The 19255-nt window shown below is 40.5% G+C and overlaps 1 protein-coding gene across 2 annotated transcripts in view; it reads right to left on the reverse strand.

The window, feature by feature from the left end:
* APBB1IP (amyloid beta precursor protein binding family B member 1 interacting protein) overlaps positions 1 to 19255 on the reverse strand; it is a 73591-nt gene that overhangs the window by 13693 nt on the left and 40643 nt on the right. For both annotated transcript variants that reach the window (XM_075705563.1, XM_075705562.1), the window contains exons 8-10: positions 15475 to 15549; positions 13965 to 14108; positions 10322 to 10432 (exon numbers count right to left, since the gene is read on the reverse strand). In XM_075705563.1, the coding sequence (XP_075561678.1) occupies positions 10322 to 10432; positions 13965 to 14108; positions 15475 to 15549 (330 nt within the window). The remainder of the gene's footprint in view (positions 1 to 10321; positions 10433 to 13964; positions 14109 to 15474; positions 15550 to 19255) is intronic.

Below are 19255 nucleotides of genomic sequence, written 5' to 3' on the forward strand. Positions count from 1 at the left end.
AGGGCTACTACTCTTGAGGGGTCTCACAGACAGTGACATGTGTCCCAAGGCAATGCTATGGGTAACTGCGTTACAGCTCCCTGTGTGTTTGAACTCAGCTGCTCGCACAGGTCATAGTGTTCGCCATTTTTCTGCAAACACTATGTGGCTGAGTACATCCCACAGACCTGGGTTACGTTATCACCAACAGAACCAAAAGAACCAGGAGGTGCTAACAAAGACACTGCAACCCTGGGTAAATTCAATTCTTCAAGCACTTTTAAACCGTCAACCAGCAATTTTGCTCCAGTGTGTAAGGTCCTACTGAACCCAGCAGATGGCACCCAAAGCTTTCAAAAATGAAAAAAGCAAGGATTTTTTTTTTCCTCCTCCTTTTACATGACAACAAAGTCCAATGGGTCTACATACCTCCCCTCATTTTCAAACATCACACCTACCAATAGTTTCTTATTACAAGAAAAAGACTTCTATAATTTAACTGATAATTCATGCAACACCTGGAAGAAAGTGCACACTGCATAAACAAGGCAGAGGAGGACATGGCATAGAGCAAGCTAGGTAGTGGTGCTGCACATAGATACAGCCCTGCCATGGGGATCTACTGCTGCGGAGCTCAGAGGGGCTGCTGCAGACCTCTCCTCTGGGGCACCCTACAGAAATACCAGTTTCACAAGAACACCTGTACTGTGTCAGATCAAAGGTCCCTGAACCCAGTATCCAGACTTTGACAGTGGCCACAAATGGATATTGAGGGAAGAGAAAGAACAAGACAAGCATATATGATACTTCCTTCTCTGTACTCTCCCTGTCTGCAACTATTTTCAGGTCAGGGGATTTTCTGAGCCAGATGGGGTTTCTCCGTACTTAGGCTTTTCAACGAATTTCTCCTCCAGGTACTTCTTCAGCTTTTTATTGAGCCCAGAGAGAGTTCTGACATCCACAACATCTTTTAGCAACAATTTTCCCAAGTCTGCTACGCATTCTATGAAGAACCACCTCCTTTCACTCTGAACCTGACTGCTACTAGCTTTGTGTAACATTCTTGTTTTGGAAGAGACACTGAAAGGCTGACCCCTATCCACACCTCTCTGTGCCACTCCTGCGCCTAGAGATCTGCATCATATGCCTGGCAAGTTGTCTCCTTTCCAGCCTACAGGCTTTTAGTCTCTGCGGTCATTCTTCAAGTGAAAGTCGTTCCTTACCTTTGTTTATCCTTGCTGCTCCTCAATCCTTTTCCAAGATTATATCCTCTTTGAGACAAGAGGGCCAGAACTGCACAGGTGAGGGGAAACCATACACATGGTATGGCAATGTTCGCTGTTTTCTCTTCTATGCCTTTCCTAATCGTTCCTAATGCTTGACTTACATATCTGACCACTATTGAGCACTGAAACGAAGCTTTCACCAAGTTATATACCATATCAGCATCTTGCTCCTGAATGGTATAGCTCAGCTCAAAGTTAGTAATTTCACAGGTGAAGTTCTGATCCCTTTTGTCCCTATGCACACTACTGTGTGTATACCTAGACTGTATGTTATTTATAATTTTATTGCCCAGAACCTCAGCCTCACAAGGCCCTTCCAGAACTCTTCAGTCTGCCCTTTCCTCGATGATCTGAATAACATAGCATCATCAGCAAGCTTCCTCACCTCACTGCTTACCCTGTCTATGAATATTTTGGGACTGTGGGGTTCTCACCATCCTGAGAAGTTGAGAGGGAACTGTCAGTGAACAAGGCTAGAGTGTCCCACACTGGACAACATAGGAGTTATTTACTGCCTACCCTCTACCCTATCTTTTATTAGCTATTGTCTCCACTGGGCAATCCATCTTAACTAGTGACATTCACCAGTGGGGCCTATTCCAAATTACCCTTATCAGTTCCTTGATTAAATTACTCCAATCAGCAACCATGAGTAAATGCAGAGTCACAAGTATATTCTGTCAATTAGAGTCCAAACTAGCAAGCTGCTGAACACCCAGCTCTCATAAAGAAGGTTAAACACCTCAAAGCCATGCAGGCAGTCTGTATCTTCACTTCAGCTAAGAACTGTATTGTCTCTTACCTTCCAGGAAGCAGCAACAGCACTGGCTCTCTTTAATTTACCAATGACACGTAAAACATAACTTTGTACTGGACCCACAGCCCACTGAGGTTGACTGGAAATATTCCCATTACCTTTCCTGGGCTTTGGATCAGGTCTAAGGAGGACTGTTGCATGCTGCCAGTGCAGAGGCTGCCTGCTCAGCTGTGTGCAAGTCCAGACCACAGGACCAAACACCAGCAGCACCAAGCTTAATACTGAAGGTTTATACCTGTAAAAGTTTATTAGAAAGTGCGTCAGATGGAGGCATTTGGCTTCCTGTGGCTTTTAGATGCATGAAGCGTGCTACTTGGGATAGGAAGGTGTAGTGTTTCAGCCAAGAACTGTCACACCCCACCCCAGCAGCTTGCTCGCTTGGGAAGAACCGTACCGTAGTGAAATTACTTCAGCAGTTCAAATGGCAGAAGCCTCTGCTGTCAACAGTGACCTTTACAAGCTTGACTCTCCACTAAAAACTTCAGGTCACATGCAAAATCTATTAGATAGTACATAAAAATGCTGACTCAGGATAATCAATTCAGAGAAGAATCTGGCCAGCTGAAAGTCCCTGGAAATGATGACTGGGTGTGAAGATCCGTGTGAACCAATTTCCTCCTCTCACAGCTCCTGCGTTTCAGGATAGTTGTTTAGTACAGCACACAGACGTAAAGAGTTGTAGTCACTACGCAAGTCTGTTTCTGTTAAACTAGATTCATAGCCCCTGTAATAACCTCTCTGTGAGACTAATAGAGGTCATAACAATATTAATCATGACAGTCATGTGAGAAATACTGTATTTTTAGGCAAAGTGACACTAACCTCAGTATGCCACAGCTCACACGTCTCACACAGAGAGACAGATAAATTGTTTTGTTACAAGGTGCATACCATGTCCTGAAAAGGTCATTAAAATCATCTGACAGCAAATTGAAAACATCTCCTCTGATAGGTTTATCACCTTTGCCTCTGAAACATGCAGCACCAACATGAATTATAAAAGACAACTGTCAAACATCAAGCTGCAAAGGGATGTGCTGTGTTCCACGCAGAAAAGCACTGAAAAGTTTGGAACAGAATCTAGTGTTCTCCTCTGACCTACTGTCTCCTCTACAAGTATCAACTGTCTAGAGATAAAGAACGCAGAAGCACTTGAATATAAATACCTTATTTTCTGGAGAGGTTTAAAAAAATATCTGTGCACAGATTACATTTTCAGATATAAAGTAAACTCTTTGCCTAAGGAAAAAAAGATAGAACACATTGAAAACCTGAAGAAATGGGAACTGAAAAATGTGGTTTCTATGGCCAAAAAAAATGACTAAAGGCCGTGTGTGCATGAAATTAGAGATTATCCCAATAAAACGTTCTTTTGCTTTGCCTTCTTCCAACACTGAAGATGAAAAGTAAACTGAAGTTACTCAGGCATCTCATTGGATTCCTTGCCCTAAATATATGGATCATTGCTCAGTCTCTGAGGCAGAAACAACAGAAGCACAGAAAGAGTGACTAACTTTGGATCAAAAGCTTTGGCTTTAGGCCAAATTTTCACAAAATGGTCAATGTTTTTGGATATCTTATCCTTCACTGATGAACTTGTGCTATGTTGAGCCAGCTTCTCAGAAAAGCTGAGACTCTTCTGGCTCCCATGACTGCAAGTAGAATTAACACTTAGCACCTTTCAAAAATCACCCTGAAGTGGTTCAAATTTGCTGTCTACTATTAAACATGGTCAAATTCTGATGCTGTGTACTCCTTGCATTAAGATGACCAGGCTTATCTGTTCTTTTCAAGACATGTGTGAACTGTAGAGATAAAACAGTAACTGTCGTATTACAAGGAAATTATTCTTTTGACCTACATTTCTCTAATGACTGAGGCAAAATTTTTAGGTCATTAAAAATATATGTAATAGACATTGTAACCAGAGGACTGCTTTGTGCAGCAAATAATATTTTTCAAAGCTATTATAATTCATTTCTCACTGTCCATTCTCTGTCCTTATTCTCCCCATTGCTTATGCATTAATCTTGCACAACTGTGTGCATGTACTATGACCGCAATCCCACATATCTGAAAGTGTTCTGTAATAAACAGTATTTCTGCTTTTGCTTTTTCAGTTTATCTAGCAATGAATTCTACTCTGAAATATTTCTATGAAGCATTCATGCTAACACGACAGTTTTCAAATCTTTCACATAAAGAAACAGAAAATCTCCTAGCCTTGTTTTCTGCACTAGCCATTTGTTCTGTATCTTCTTCCTACCATTTGCTATCTCCTACACTGCTAATTCTCACCTTCTACCTTCTTAACTGTCATTGTGTTGAATACATTATGTAGTCTGCGACAGAGCATACTGGGTGCAAGGGAGGATTGAATCAGGAGCAGAGCGACTAAATAGCAAATTACCTGCTAGAACGATGCCACTGTTACAAACAGAAGCTATTCTTCTTGAAAATCTACTTCCAAAATTCTTTGGATCATTAGAATTTTTTTTAAAAAAATCATAGTTTCCAAATGACACCAGGAAAACTTAGCTGTTTAGACTGCACAGGAAAATGTACCCAGCTGTGGAAATAGACGATGATTTGCCTTTGTCTCAGTTTATCCCCAGGAAACCATTTTTTTTCATCCTAGATTAATTCAGCATTATGCACCATTACCTCCAGATTACTCAAGCACAACCAGCACCAATAAACTATAATTAAATCCACTCTTTGTCACAGGCACACCAGACTGACTAAACCAGTAAATTTGCATATAGATTACCTTGCTATTTGTCTGCTTTGAAAGATTTTTCAACATGGTGTGACAAAACCAGCTCTTGGACTAGCATGCGTGCATACACACACACACTCTTAATGCACAAAAAACCAATTACATTCACAATTTCTGCTCAGTGCAATGGATGCTGTCGCTAGCACGATGAATAGACCCCTTCCTCCATGGTGGAATCTCTTGGTTTTGAAGGCTTTTGGCTTTGGAATATGAAATAAAGCACAAAAGGTCTCATCCATTTCCACAGCATTCCCCATGTAATGCAGGAGATGGTGAAAGAGAAGATGTACAGGGAACCTATGCATAAAAATTCACATTTGTAAATGCAAAGGCAACTGTGAGGAACCAGACCACTCCAACTTGCGCACTTGCTGTGTGCAGTGTGTGAAATTGTGAAAGTGTGTGAACTTTTTCTGTGAAAGAGATTTTTGTTCCCTTGCTGTTCCTCTCCCAGGAGTGGCCATCACTCTTCACAGGGTGGCAGGGAGAGCCATGCTGCTACCCTCTCCCGCCTCCTCTGCCTGGAACAGAAGGGCAGATCTGACCTTGACATATGCAAGTTTGAGTGAGAGTCTTCTTTCACACTTGGCTGCCCTTTCCTTTCCTCTTTTCTGCATATGGAGGTCTCTATTAAGAAAAGATTTACTTTATCCGATGTCAAAGTGAAAGGTGACATCTTTAAGTTTTTGTAAGCATTACATTTAGGCTGAGTAGAAAATAGGAAGAATCTGCATGTTTACAAGAGCAGATGCTCCAGAAGTATTTATCTTATTCAGAGGCAATATTTTCAATATGTTGAGGGTTCTTTGCATTGTTTTTTTGTTTTTTTAAATGTGGGCCTTCCTTTGAGGGAGGAAGGCTTGTTTAGCAGTGGTATAGAACAATTCAATTTAAGGTTATAGCTCAGCACAGACCAAGTAGCTACTGAGAAATAAAACAGTTCTTCAAGATTTATAGCTGCCCCAAAGCCTAAAGATTCCTGAAAGCCAGCTGCATCAGAGCCCCTGTGTCAGGCTGCACTCTCATCTGCAGGACCCAGCCACATCGGTTCTGGTTTCCTGCACAGGGACAGCTAAAGGTGATCCCGCTCTCCGACACCAACCCGCCAGCTATGGTTTTTGGTTGGTCCCAGCTGGGCTTTCTGCTGCCTGAGAGGAGCTAATATGAGGAAGCAGCTCTTTTGTTCACTTACTGCAGTTGTCTCCTGAATCATCCTGAAAGAAAACTCCTGTGTAAGCTCAGCGAAGTGCTCTCTCTTTTGCTGTGATGTGCTTTTGAACTGTTTCTGGCACACCATCCTCTTCCCCATTATCGCCTCAGTGTCTTGATGGTTAACAAATAAAGCAAAAAACTCCCCATTTTTCATCTGAGGTACAGGCTATACAATGGGGTGCTGATGTAATGGGAAGAAATGGTAGGCAAGGAGCACTCACAACACATCATGCTTCTCTAGCTCTAAGAGGAACATCCTACAGAATGGATCTGCAGCCAAGAACATTTACATTTGAGCTAGTTTAAAACAGCTAGTCTAGGTGCAGCTCCAACATCACAGGCTGCAAAACCTACCCCAGCTTCTGGCTAAGTATCAAAGCAATCTGCCTACAATGTGCATGATCTTCTTGTTGCTGCACTAACACCAGTACCCAAGCCAGCATCAGCTAAGTAAGCCAGGTATGACCACTGAAGTTGACATTAAACAGCTAGATTAAAAAAGAAACAGGACAGAGGGAGCTGCCGGCTCCTGGTGACTGGAAGCATGTTAGCTAGGACAGGCACTAGGACCAAAGGCTCACTGTCTCTGTGAGCCCCTCACTTGACTGTAGCGTAAGAGAAGAAACTGGAGAAAAAGTCCGCATCTCATTCAGAGAGATCAAGGTGAAGCAACATCCAAAGAAATGTCATGAAGACTTTGAGACAAAAGCCCATATAGTTCAGGGCAGTGTCAGACAACCCAAGAAATCTCATTGTTCTAGCTAAAACCAAGTCACCAGGGTTGTGATTAACATTAGTTATAGGGTTCCTCTTTCCTGTAAGTTCTTGGTGATGCCTGGCACATAGATGCAAAAACAGCAGGAATGCTCTGCTCGTTCTTACAATCTCTCGAGGGCTCCTCCCTCCATAAAAACACACCATAAAGATGACCAAGGTTGGGGGGAGGTAAAAAGAGATGTTGTATCTTTCCTCTCTGCTAATATGAGACAGGACCTTTGAAGGCAGGTACAAATGTTACTGGTTTTAGCCTAGTTATTTGTTTAGAAGGCTCACCATTCAAATGGGGATGGGAGAAAAAGAAGGTATGCTTCCTTCAAGCATGAGGCCATATTCAACTCCAAATCAGCCCACCTCACTGGCCATTTGCTGCCTCTTGAATGAACAAAGGGCATTTCCCCTATTCTTGAAATAAGGATGCCAATTAGCTTAACCAGTCAGAAATAAATGCAACTCAATTCTCAAAGCTGGGAAATTATGTCTGGTTCTGAATTCAGCAGGATTTTCCACCTAGTACAAATGCAAGATACTGCTGAAGCTGCTAAGTCCTTGCATTTCTCCTGCACTATAAAGTACAAGCTGGTCTCTTCCCTCTGAGCTGGGCAGGTTTTTTTTGGTAAGTTCGAAACACAGCAGAGCAAGTAACTTGGCTGATGACTGCTCTCTGTTTTGGGACAGCGGTTCCTAAGGGGTTCCTCAGAAAGCAACAATTCTTTAAAAAAATGTAGTGATATGCTATTATTCAAAAACTTTCCAAGTGGCGTTACAGCTTGCTGGAGCTAATAAGGGCTGCCGACTAACCTATTTTCCAAAACATGAAGATCCCTTTGATTTACAGCCACCCTCAGTGAGGAGCTAGCATGGGCATGGCTGCTACTCTTCCAATTACTTTCCCCCATTTGCTTTAAAGACAGATAATCTTCTCCTGCAGCCAACACAAGCAAGTAGCTGGAAGAGAACCTCTGCAGAGCTTACTGTCCTGAGACACACAGAGGGGAATGGAAGAGCTGTGAAGACACAGCAGTGCAGCCTTGGCTGTGGAGAAATTTCCATCTGGCTTGGACTGAGCTGGGCATCCAAATTCTTTCAAAATTACTAGGTTATGAGTATAATAAAGACAAATGTTTACCTGTTAAATCTATTGCCTTTTGCTCACTGCACCTGCCTCCAAAAGTACTGTCATTTCATCTTGAGGACTTTATTCTCAAAATATGGCAGGATGAGAAATAGCTCAAGGATGATGGTTTGTTTTCCTTTGACATCTCAGGTGAAGTGTCTCCCAGCAAGAGAGACTTCCATATGAAACCAGACAGGAACAAAATGTGACTAAGTGTAAAAAAATTCTCTCTGGTCCTGTCCACACACTTTTGTGTCACCAAGCATCCAATCAGAGAGGCCAACATTTAACTTCGTTCTTTCCCTCAGCCCACTGATCTCAAGATGTATTACATCCTCAGCTCCAACCTCCAAAGGTAAGAGAGAATACAACGGAACTCATCTCAGCTCCATGCCTTCAAAAAGGTATATACAGAATTGAAATTAATGTAGAGAAATTATAATAAACATGAAACTCTCCATTGCATCACCCTCAGAAAGCCACCCTAAGTGGGAGTCTTCCACCTTTGAAACAACAGAAGATTTGAAGATAGCAATACTTGCCCATACTTCCTGACCAACTCCAGCCACTGCAAGAGACAACTTTTAAAAGAAGCCAAGTCTGAAACCGAGCCTGTCAGGAACCTACCAAATGCTGATTTGTGGGAATTAAAATGAAGAACAATCACTGTAACAAAATCTATTCATCACTAAGTAGTGTTGCTCGGGTATAATTATCTTACCAATATGATGTTTATTTTAGTATACTGCAAACACATTTTAGAATCATCAGAGCAAACGGTTTTGCTGAGTAGCTTTCTTACATTTATAGGCCTATTACACATAAAGCTTTCCCTAGTGAGCTTTTGATGTTGTTCTTCACATTTCACGTTGAGGGTACAGTGCTAACATCACACATCCAATAAAGCAAGTATTTTAGTTGAGTTGTGACTTGTTTTTGTGTAAGTTCTTATTTATAGCATACCTCTTTCCACAAAAGATGACAGTAAGTCCAGAAAATTTTCCTAATCATTGTGAACAGTTAAACACATTGCTACATACACTTCAGAAACCATGCTTTTAGTTCCATCTGAATGGAATGTGAATAACTTATTAAATTAGTCAGATACTTTTTTGACCAGTCATCTGTTTAGAAAATCAATTTCCCTTTGTTTTTTAAATCAGCTCCCCTTTTCCTTTTTTTTCATTAGAAGTTGTATTTTTCAGAAATAATGCTTACCTGTTAACTTCAGAAGGCTCACCACTGTTTTACAAAAAAGGATAAAGTGTTTTTTGCAGAGCATTTTGTGGAGAACTATAGTATTAAAACTGCTCATCTGTGTTAATTAGATACATCTGCTTCAGAAAACAAGTCTGGGTCTATAAGCCACTTCTGCTTGGCCATGTGTAAATTAGGCTAGCAGACATTTTGAAACTGAATAAAAAAGTGCTGTAAGTGTGCAGCTACAGCCAGAAATGCGGTACTGTAAGTGATGTCTGATGTGAATATTTCCCATACTTTTTTTCTGAGATGGCAAGATACTGTGTTTTCTAATACCTTGTTTGCACTGCAGGCCTTTAATACCGAAGCAGCAACAAGATTATCTCCTGTCTTGTCCACAGTAATCACACTGTATTCTAAAATCTGTATTAATGACAGATAGCAAGCAAGGCCTTATTGCTGCAACCTCAGAGCTCCATTTCTGCTATTTGAACTATGTGAAAAGCATGGGCTTCTCTTCCTTTCCTGAGAGGAATGCAGAATTCCCAGCCTATTGGCAGTGGTAGTACCTGGAGAGGCAGCAATGAGATACTTCAACAGCAAGGATTGATTTTCATGAGTGGGTGAACAACGTCTTTTGCCCTCCTACCACAAATAGTTGTGCAATAAAATATGTCATCTGAGATGTCTATTCCTGCAAGACTTTGCATCTCAGTTCAACAAACCACTCAACAGGTATGACTACACTGCAAATAAAAAGTAGACACGCTTTTTAGTATAGAGTCCACAGTGTTCATAATGTCAACATTAGGGACTGCCAGTCTTCTCATCATACACCTGCCTTGTGTGCCATTTGTCCAGATGTGTCCAGCCACCTCAACAGTCAGTCACTGGAAGCATATTCAGCCTTGTTTTGAAGACAACTTTATAGATGCAGTGTAGATATGTATCATAGGACTACCAGCTACCAGTCCTTAAAATTAAGGTTCTAAAGGTATGTTGATGATCAACAACGAAGCAAAGAAGAAAACAGACATGATTTTGCAGGAGCTATTCTATCTCATCAGGGTCCCTGGAGCTTCAAACTTAAACATGTTTACGTATAAAAGAAACTGAGTATGACATTTGCAGAACTTGTTTTTCTTGTACATTACCTTTAAGACAAAGCAGTGATCTGTAGGTGCCTTATATTTCACTTTGTGTTGAGAACCATAATAAACATTCATATTCTCAAATTGAATGAAGCATGCCAGATCCCGCGATGTCTACAAATGAAAACCAAGCACATCATTGTTAGAACAAATTCAATTTTGATGTGAAACTCATTAATAGGACTTGTTTCAAGTGTATCAATGTCAATGCTTTTTATTTTTTTAACTGTCATGAAGCTGACTGAAGAAAGATGAATTTTAAATGTGTGCATTCTTAACCTAACAATTGGAAGAGGGTCAGTACATATGAGGAATAATACATAACACAGTGCAACATTTTGCTGTTGTTCTGGTTTTGTTATGCTTTATTGCTTTGTGTGGAGATTTTGGCTTATGGCTAATAAGACCAAATAGAACACCACAGTAAGAAATAACTTTAGTAAAATAGATATAGGTCTTGCAACCACACCCTTACAATTCTGAGAGGAGGAAGAAGGTTTGGGGTTCTAAACTGCTTTGGGAGCTTGTTTTTCTTTGGTATATGTAACAAACAAACTCTCATCAGGAAATAAGCACACATTTCATCTGTTTTGCTTTGAATTTTCTCAAATTGCCTGGCATCATTCCTTTTCTGTTTATCATAATATTTGCTTGTTCACAATACATTGGTAAAGTAACAAGGTTTCTGTTGCTCGCACATTTCTCAGTGCAGAACTCTGCATACAAAGTGTAACTTTTGCAATCCTGTGAGTGGAAATGCAAATATGGCTGTGGCACATGGTCATCATTGGCTAAACTGAGAAATGAGGAAATTGTGAAAAAAAGAAAAAACAAAAAAAGAAAATAACGAACCACAAACTGCCTCTACCCCTAAGAACGGGGTTATATTTCTGCATATGATGGTTCTTCCATGCTGTTCTCATTCTTACTGATACTTTCATTACAATATGCCCTTGAGTTGGGTTTATTTACAAATTCAGTTTGCAAGTAAGATTTGTGGGGAGAGGAAACACTCCATATTGTATGTAGACAGGGCTTCTCTTTCTCTCCCTCCCTCTCTCTCTCCTGTCTCTCCTCAAGCATATGTCAGGGATTTTGTCATTGACTGTGTGGACCTAGGATTTTCCAACACTGTAAGTTCCTAAACGTGCTCAAATCCATGCAGTATAACGAATTGTTCCTTTCCTTTATGAACCAGGTAATGGCAATTAAGACCAATATGAATGCAGTTGTTATTTTCTTCTAAATAAGGAACAAATTTTTATGCAAGGGACAAAGGCACTTACTGCTAGTATTTCTGCAATGTTAACATGACAAAGCAATGCAATTAACAGAAACAAATATTAAAATTGTATCCGCAATTCTGATTCTGTTGCTTTGTGACCCCGTACATTAACAGTATGTTTTTGAATGGGACAGAAGTAGAATAATGCTGAAGAAAGAAGTTAAGACAGCAGTACTGACTGGTGCCTGGTTTGTTAACAAAAAAAAACCCAAACAACAAAACACACCAAAGGCACGTGTGTAAAATTATCTGAACATATCCCTGTATTTTCACGTTTGCAATGTATTTTACAGCCAACATGAAGTGCCAAAGGTATGCCAGACTTCTTTGCTTTTTTATAAAAAGTGAAAAACATGATTACATGATGAATTTCAAAACAGCTGCAGCAGCTGAAGATATTAGTGCCTGCCAACTGTTTGTTTCTGTACCTCAATGAAAGATCACTCTACCCACAACTGAATGACTACAGCAAAAAGCATGTGCACTCTTCATACCACCCACCCTGACATGGGATGAACTCTCATAATTTAAGGGCTTCAAACTGAAGCACTCTACTGAATTCAACTGCAGTGCTTTAAGATGTTTAGCACCCTCACTGCACCCTGCTCATCTACCAGAGATTACGGTCGCCACAAAAGACATGTGTACCTAGGCCTCAGCTGTTCCAATACAGAGTCCACTAACTAACTTAAATCACCATTAAACACAGATTTGAGCCAAGAGACTTGGCCTTCTCCGGAATGGCTGAGGTATGGATATATACATTCTTTTGCTGAAGGCTGTTACAGAAGCAGGAGCAAACAGTTGATTGTGGTACCATTTTAAAGAGCTGTGACTATCTCCTAAAGAACTAGATTTAAGGTCCTCAATCCCTGTGAGTAGCTGAGTTGGTATAGTGAGTTTGAAGCACTCACACAGTTGCTTAAAATGGCTTAGTTACAGGCAGGGTGGTACACAGGCTGTAACGACTAACAGGCAATAAAGTGTTAAACTAAAACAGCTGTTACAAGGTGACTGCGTGGCTCCATCCTGAGCCTATGTTTGCAGTCTATCACCTGAAAAAAGAAAGCACTTTCCTCTTTTGCACTATGATGGAAAGTCACTGAAATAGGTATCACTGGATGATGAAAAAAGGCTGGGTAACTATCAGCATATGCTTGCCCTGCTTTGGCACTGTGTGCTACTGGCCATCATTGAAGGCAGGCTACAAGGAAATGTCAAAGATGGACTTTTCATTTGATTATACTTATATTCTTTCCGCCTTAAGTGCCTTCCAAATAGCATTCTAGTTCCTAATTGATAGGATGTTTTGTGTGTGTGCGACATCATTTGAAGACTGAAAGCCGTTATCTCAGGGTCAGGTAAAGTCAAAGTAAATTGCTGTGAAAGCAGCAAGGTAATCTAGGTCTGTGTTTCACTGAGATTTGGTTATAAACACAGGTCACTGGAGCAGCAGCACAGCATTCCTTTACAAGCCATCAATTTTATTTTTTTTCCTTTGTAATTTAGTCAGGGAACAGCAGAACAGTTAAGTTTCACAGCACAAATCGTAACAGTAAAGTTCCAGCAGCAGCACCAGAATTTTCAAATATGAAGCATTAGCAGAGCTGTAAGTGGTAAGGGAAATGGTTTTCAGAATACAAAACAAAAACAAACAACCAAAAAACCACCAGTCCCAGAAGCCATCATTCTACCTCATCACTGTGGAAATGAGAAGCCAGACACCCTTCCATGCAACATGACCAGGACCCCTTTACTTCTCCAGTGCTGGCAATTCAGACTCTTTAAATATTTTGCAATACTGTCAGTGGATTCGATTTGGTCAGGTGGATGCCTCTGTCTCACTTCTTTCTACACAAAGGGCAGTCTTAAAAAGCCTTAAAAGGCACAACGCATTCTCTAGGTAAAGATCACTGTATAGCATTTCTGCATGCTGGTTACTGGTGCAGAAAGTCAGTGTCAAACAAAGTAAAAGTCCACCTTTTTTGTGATAAGAAATGAGTTTTCAAGTAAACTTTTAAAATATTCTTCCACAGGGAACCCATATAACAGTGAAGCATTTTGGCAGCATAACACCAGCTGAAGGGTGCTGTGCTGTTTTTCTTTCCCCTACTGACTTCCGGAAGAGTGCTATTTCATTAATGCTTTTATCTATCTACAGAAATCAAAAGGAGAGAAACGTGACAGGATTCAGTGACTATATTCTAATATTTGCACAAGTGGAGTAGTCAAAGTTAAACCAAAAAACCCCCAACCCTCTCAGATGCATCAGACAGTGCTCCTAAAATGTCACCTTGGGAGTTCTTCACTTTCACCTCCATGAATTGTTTTATTGCTAAAAGGATTATTTGGCTTCCTGACCTTGGTTTTTCCTTTGGGTACATAATAAATTCCAGAAGCTCGTAGAAGAAAATAACGCCTCTTCCAGGACTTTTTTCCATCTTCTTTTAAATAAAGGGCCCCTTCAAGCTCTGGCACAATGACAGAAGTCCCGCAGAAGCTTTCCTGTGCAACAAGAATAATAATACACAAAATAAATGGATTTAAGTACAACCCTATTAATAAATAGCAGAAAAATGTTCCCTTGAAAAATAAAGACATTTTCTGTGACAATGAACATATGAACATGGGGAATGCAGTCCCCAGGGAGATGAACACCTTAGGCAAATGAAACTTTTCCAAGCTAATGTGGTAACTCGGCTGTGCAAGTTAGGTGCTCACACTAGAAAAGAAGGCTCGTAAAACCTCCATTATCTAAAGTGTCAAGCAAAAACCTACAAAAGGTTTTAACTAGACATAGGTGTGCTCAGTGAAGGCAATAAAACAGAATGGTTGGTACTACTGCTGTTGGTTTTTCTCTGGTCTTGCTGTATCTATAGGTTCTGTAGAGAAATACTTCTGTAGAGAGAATCTTTAGGGACTGCTTAGAGCTCTAAAAACGTCTAAAGAAAAAAACCCCTCAATTTCTGCTTTCACTTTGAAATACATGCATATGTAATGAAATACATGAAATACACATAATGAAATACATTACAACACTGTTTAAACAAATATACTTCATTGTTTGCTTGAAGGACCTACTGTTGGGTAATTTTTAATGCCAACACACTTATCACTTAATGTTTTAATTTAGAATTTACCAGGACTTCTGCTGGTTGACATCTGGTGCCTTCATTAGATGCACTAATTTTGAAATGGGAATCCTCAGTCACCTGAGAACAGCATTTCCTTTGTGAACCTTTCCCAAAGTCAAAGTGCTTGCCAAGAGAACTGTGATAATCTTCTCTTTCACATAGCTCTGGATTTTTCTCTCTCAAACGTACAACTGAAGTAAAACTTCAGCAGGAAAGGCAAGAGGCTGAACAGACCTTCTGGAAAAGTGCAAAGGTTCTTTTTCTGTTGTAGTACAGCTAATAATTTGAGGTAGTGAGAAGTACATCTACTTCTAACCCAAAAGATAATTGGTTGCTACTGATCAACCTTACCAACAATATAAAGTCACAAGGGCTGGCCCAACAGTGTGGCACAGCTGCTTCTGTTATTCATATTTGTATAACACTGCTTTTATTGTTATCATGGCATTACTCTTTATAGAAGCACTAAGTAAAAATGTTTCATGGCACTGGGGTCTATAACAACAAAATAATTCTCCATCGTTTAATTTCTCTGATAGGGGATACAATCTGCATTTTTAATGGTGAGCACCAGATGCAGAGGAAAATCCACATATTAAACCTTAGACACAAAGATACCAACCATCACAGAACTTCCTGTTGTTTTTGCCCACAAAGAACTAAACACTGTTGTTGCAGAGCAGATGGTGGCAGAGTTTTGGTGACATTTGCATCACCAGCCTAGAAAGTTGGCTTACCTCCAGTAAAGCCTCTTTGTTTTTATCATTCATTTCTTTGCTTTCATTCTTCCCTTTGTTTGCCAGGTAGAAATTCTGATTAAGACACAAAAGAAATTGATGTTCATTCTAAAGACAGCAATACAAGTAACTAGATTACTACAAACTCATTCAATAGTTACTCAGTCTTTCAATATTGAGTACCCAAGCCAGCAGATGCAAGACGCAGATGCTTATGGACTCTTCTTATAGAAAACTTTAATCACAGCTGCCTGCTCATGAGTTTTAATTCTTCATTTTGAATGTAATTCAAGAGTAATACAAAATTAATTTTGCCTATGTATATACAGTCTCCCAAAATTTAAAAAACACTGGCTTATGTTTTTGGCTGGTTTTCTGGATCAATGGGTTTGATTTTACCATTCCAATTTTCACCGCTTCCTATATTATTACAGGCAGTAGAGAACATAACATTTCATTGCATGCTGATACATGATAATAAAATGCAGTATCAAAAGGCTAGAAAGCATTTTTCCTAACAACCCAGTTTGGTAATTTGCACACTTCATATCTGGTACTTGGGATACAAATCAGCTCTTAATTTTTAATAAAAGTGCTTATCCAAAGTTACTACTCTCTACTTTTAAACCCCTGCTCATGCTCTGCAAAGTATTTTTATGCAGTGAAGAAGGTATTAAAAAATCTAGAAGAAATCAGAGGACCCAGTGCCTGTCTGCCCCTGCACAGCATCTCATGCACACAGCAGTAAAAATAAATTGACCCACTGTTAAACAGCAAAACCAATTTTGCATCCATCTGCATTGTACAGATGGACAAAAGGACAGCACTTGGACATATGTGCAAATTCAGACAGTGGGAAGGTAGCTCAGGAGCATGCTACGACTTCTGTGCTGGAGTATGTGCAGTGGCTTTGCTCAACAGCAAGCATGAGCTGATAGCAGAGCCTGGCTGCCTGCAGACAGTAACACAGCTGGGTGGAAGGAAGCAGGCAGATCAAGGAGCTATGCCATGAACCAAGTAGCATTTGGATCGATGAGCTGGAGGCCAGAATGATAACATTCAAAGTTCTTGTGTTTTATCATTTTCTAAACAAAAGTACATGTAGAAGAGGAGCTTGGGTTTGGAAAATAGCTGGTGCATGGGACAGTCTTACTGATTTTGCTGGAATTAGTGAAAAAGCTACGTTTGCAGAACAAAGGGCATAAAACAAACAGCATTGTCTACAAAATAGACAAAATTGTAAAAACCCAACAAATTTTGAAAGGTATCTACTTAAAAATTACTCCTAATTCTGTAATTCTTCAGCAATTCTGTAGGAAGAAAACTAAGAGTTTATCTGACCTTTCATCTCTCTCCATTTTTTCATGTCTCAAGACTACGAGAACGTGGCAACATATTTACATGCCTAGAAATCCACAACAACTAAACTGCAACACAAATGCAAACATTACGAAAAGACAAATGAGAAGCGTGTAAATGAAGGAATATGCTATTGCTACAGTATAAGAAAGAAACAACAAGCAGCAAACCTGCCCTGCCAGCATACCATGTTTACAGCAACGAGGTTTATCTGAAGTGAAACCCTGCTCTTCCACACAACCACATCTTCTTTTTCAAGCAGTGCTGTGAACAGCCAGAATGTAAGCCTCAAGTCTCATAGCAGATGGTTTTTGGAGGGGCACCAGAAGAGGAAGGGGAAGAGGTGTGGATGATCTCAAAAACAGTTCTTTAAAAACTGCTTTCTTAAAAGTTCACATTAAATCAGAAAGGAGACATCAGAAAAACAGCCACCTGCAATGTGGCCTGTGCTGATGCCATGTTTGTGGTATGAACGTAAGAAAAGAAACTTGGACAGTCAATACAATAGACAGTTATGCTAGGAAACACAGCAATGTTCCTCTCTCAGATATGCAGCATCACACAGCTGCCTGCAGACTGCCTGGGCACATTTTTAGTCCATGGATGAAGGTAAGCAAACATTAAGGACCACAGCTTTGTGACTGCATCTGAAGACAGTATTCACAGCAGAAAAAAAACAAACCAGCTCAAAACAAAACCCACTCAGAAGTGTGTTCTCGGTACGACCCATACAGCGATGCCTGTCTATGCAGTCCAAAACCATAGGTCTGACTGAGTGACAATGCTCCACTCATCCCACTGGAAAAAAGTATACCATTCTAAGCAGCTGCAGCCAAGTCCTCTGTACATGGGCAACAGCTCTTCTTCACAGGGAGCACTGCTGGCTTGATGTTGGCACACCCACTTTTGCATTGATGAAGGTATGAAGAGAAACCTCAGAGGGCACTGTTAGGCTGGGTTGGGCCTCCACACTTTGGGATGGATTTGGAAAGTAGAGGGACATGCAAGCTTTAAGCCGCCTTCTCCTATAGATCATTATAAAGACACAGTACCACCCCTAAAATACACAATAAAGATTTATCAAGGTAAGTACCCCTTATCACTGTCTCAACGAGGCTTGGCTCATCAGCTTTACTACCAGTGGGGAGAGCATTCATCTTGCCTAGTCAGCCTTCAGTGCACTGATAATAAGAAAACAAAGCTCCTCTGATTACAACTGATTCACATTCAGGCATCTGGCATTTATTTAGCAGAAACACAGACCACCCTGTACTGACATAATCAATGGTAAAGAGAGAAAGTTTGTAATGATATCCATGCTGGATCTCTACCAAGGCAGGTTTTTCATTAGGGAAACAGGGCTCTGTCACCTAAACCAGCGTTTAGGTGTACACTGTCATCTTTCACCTGTCAACACACATTTCATTTATTACTGATTACCTCCTTCATGTGTCTACCCTGAAATCTGGAAGTACATGGTACTTACTATTTGTCAGCAGCTAAAAACCTGGGGAGCAGACTGTACACTGTACTTGTTTTATCACTGTGTGGTCTCCTATTTTTGGTCAGAAGCATTCATACTATAGGAGGCAAACCACGTGTCCACAAGAGGTCATTCCAAGTCCAGTAGTCAAAGGTCATCATAAAAGGCAAGTTCTTTCCTGTCTGAGGACACCACTGGGAAACGCATGTTTGGTTTGGGATGTCAGGTCATTAATGGGACAAGATGTGGCTATAGGGCAGGTCTCTGCATACGTCTATAGATTTAAGAATTAACTATTTTTTACGTTCAAAAGACAATGTCTGTCTTTCTTTTGATAGGGAGCTGAGCTTACTTAATAGGATGGATTCATCTTCTTGGGCTGATAACATAAGAAAGCAAACATAAAGGGTTATTTTAACAAACAAAACAAAGCATGCTGGCACACTTTGTCATTGGGTTTGCTTTGTTTGCACTGTTTGGGTTATTTACTGCAGAGGTGAGCAGTCGACTGCTTTTGCTGAATTATTCCCTGTGCCTACACACCCAGACCAGCTGAAGCTGACACAAAGCCAGTTGCTCTCCCATGCCAGCCATTCTGCCTGACTCAGACTAATGCAGAGCTACAGTGGCAGTTTTGACATGTAGTGCTAGCCAGGTATGACATCATTAAGAGGCATTACACCAGCATTTCCCCCTGTGCTTACGCAGGACACTGGCAAAACTAGCTGATGACCCATCTATGGCTTTACAGTAGCAGGAAATTCCATCTGCACAAAAGAAAATCCTGTAAAGATTTTATAGCCAGCTTAAGTTAATTTTGTGCTTTGTACTGTAAAGTACCTTTCCACTTACGGACACAGCCACCTCCTGTTGTGTGGAAAGGCAGGTAAAAAATTCAGGCTGTATCTCCACTGTATAACCCTCAAACAGTGGAAGACA

Source organism: Pelecanus crispus, chromosome 2 (genome assembly GCF_030463565.1).
Source record: "Pelecanus crispus isolate bPelCri1 chromosome 2, bPelCri1.pri, whole genome shotgun sequence".
Taxonomy (NCBI): Eukaryota; Metazoa; Chordata; class Aves; order Pelecaniformes; family Pelecanidae; genus Pelecanus; species Pelecanus crispus.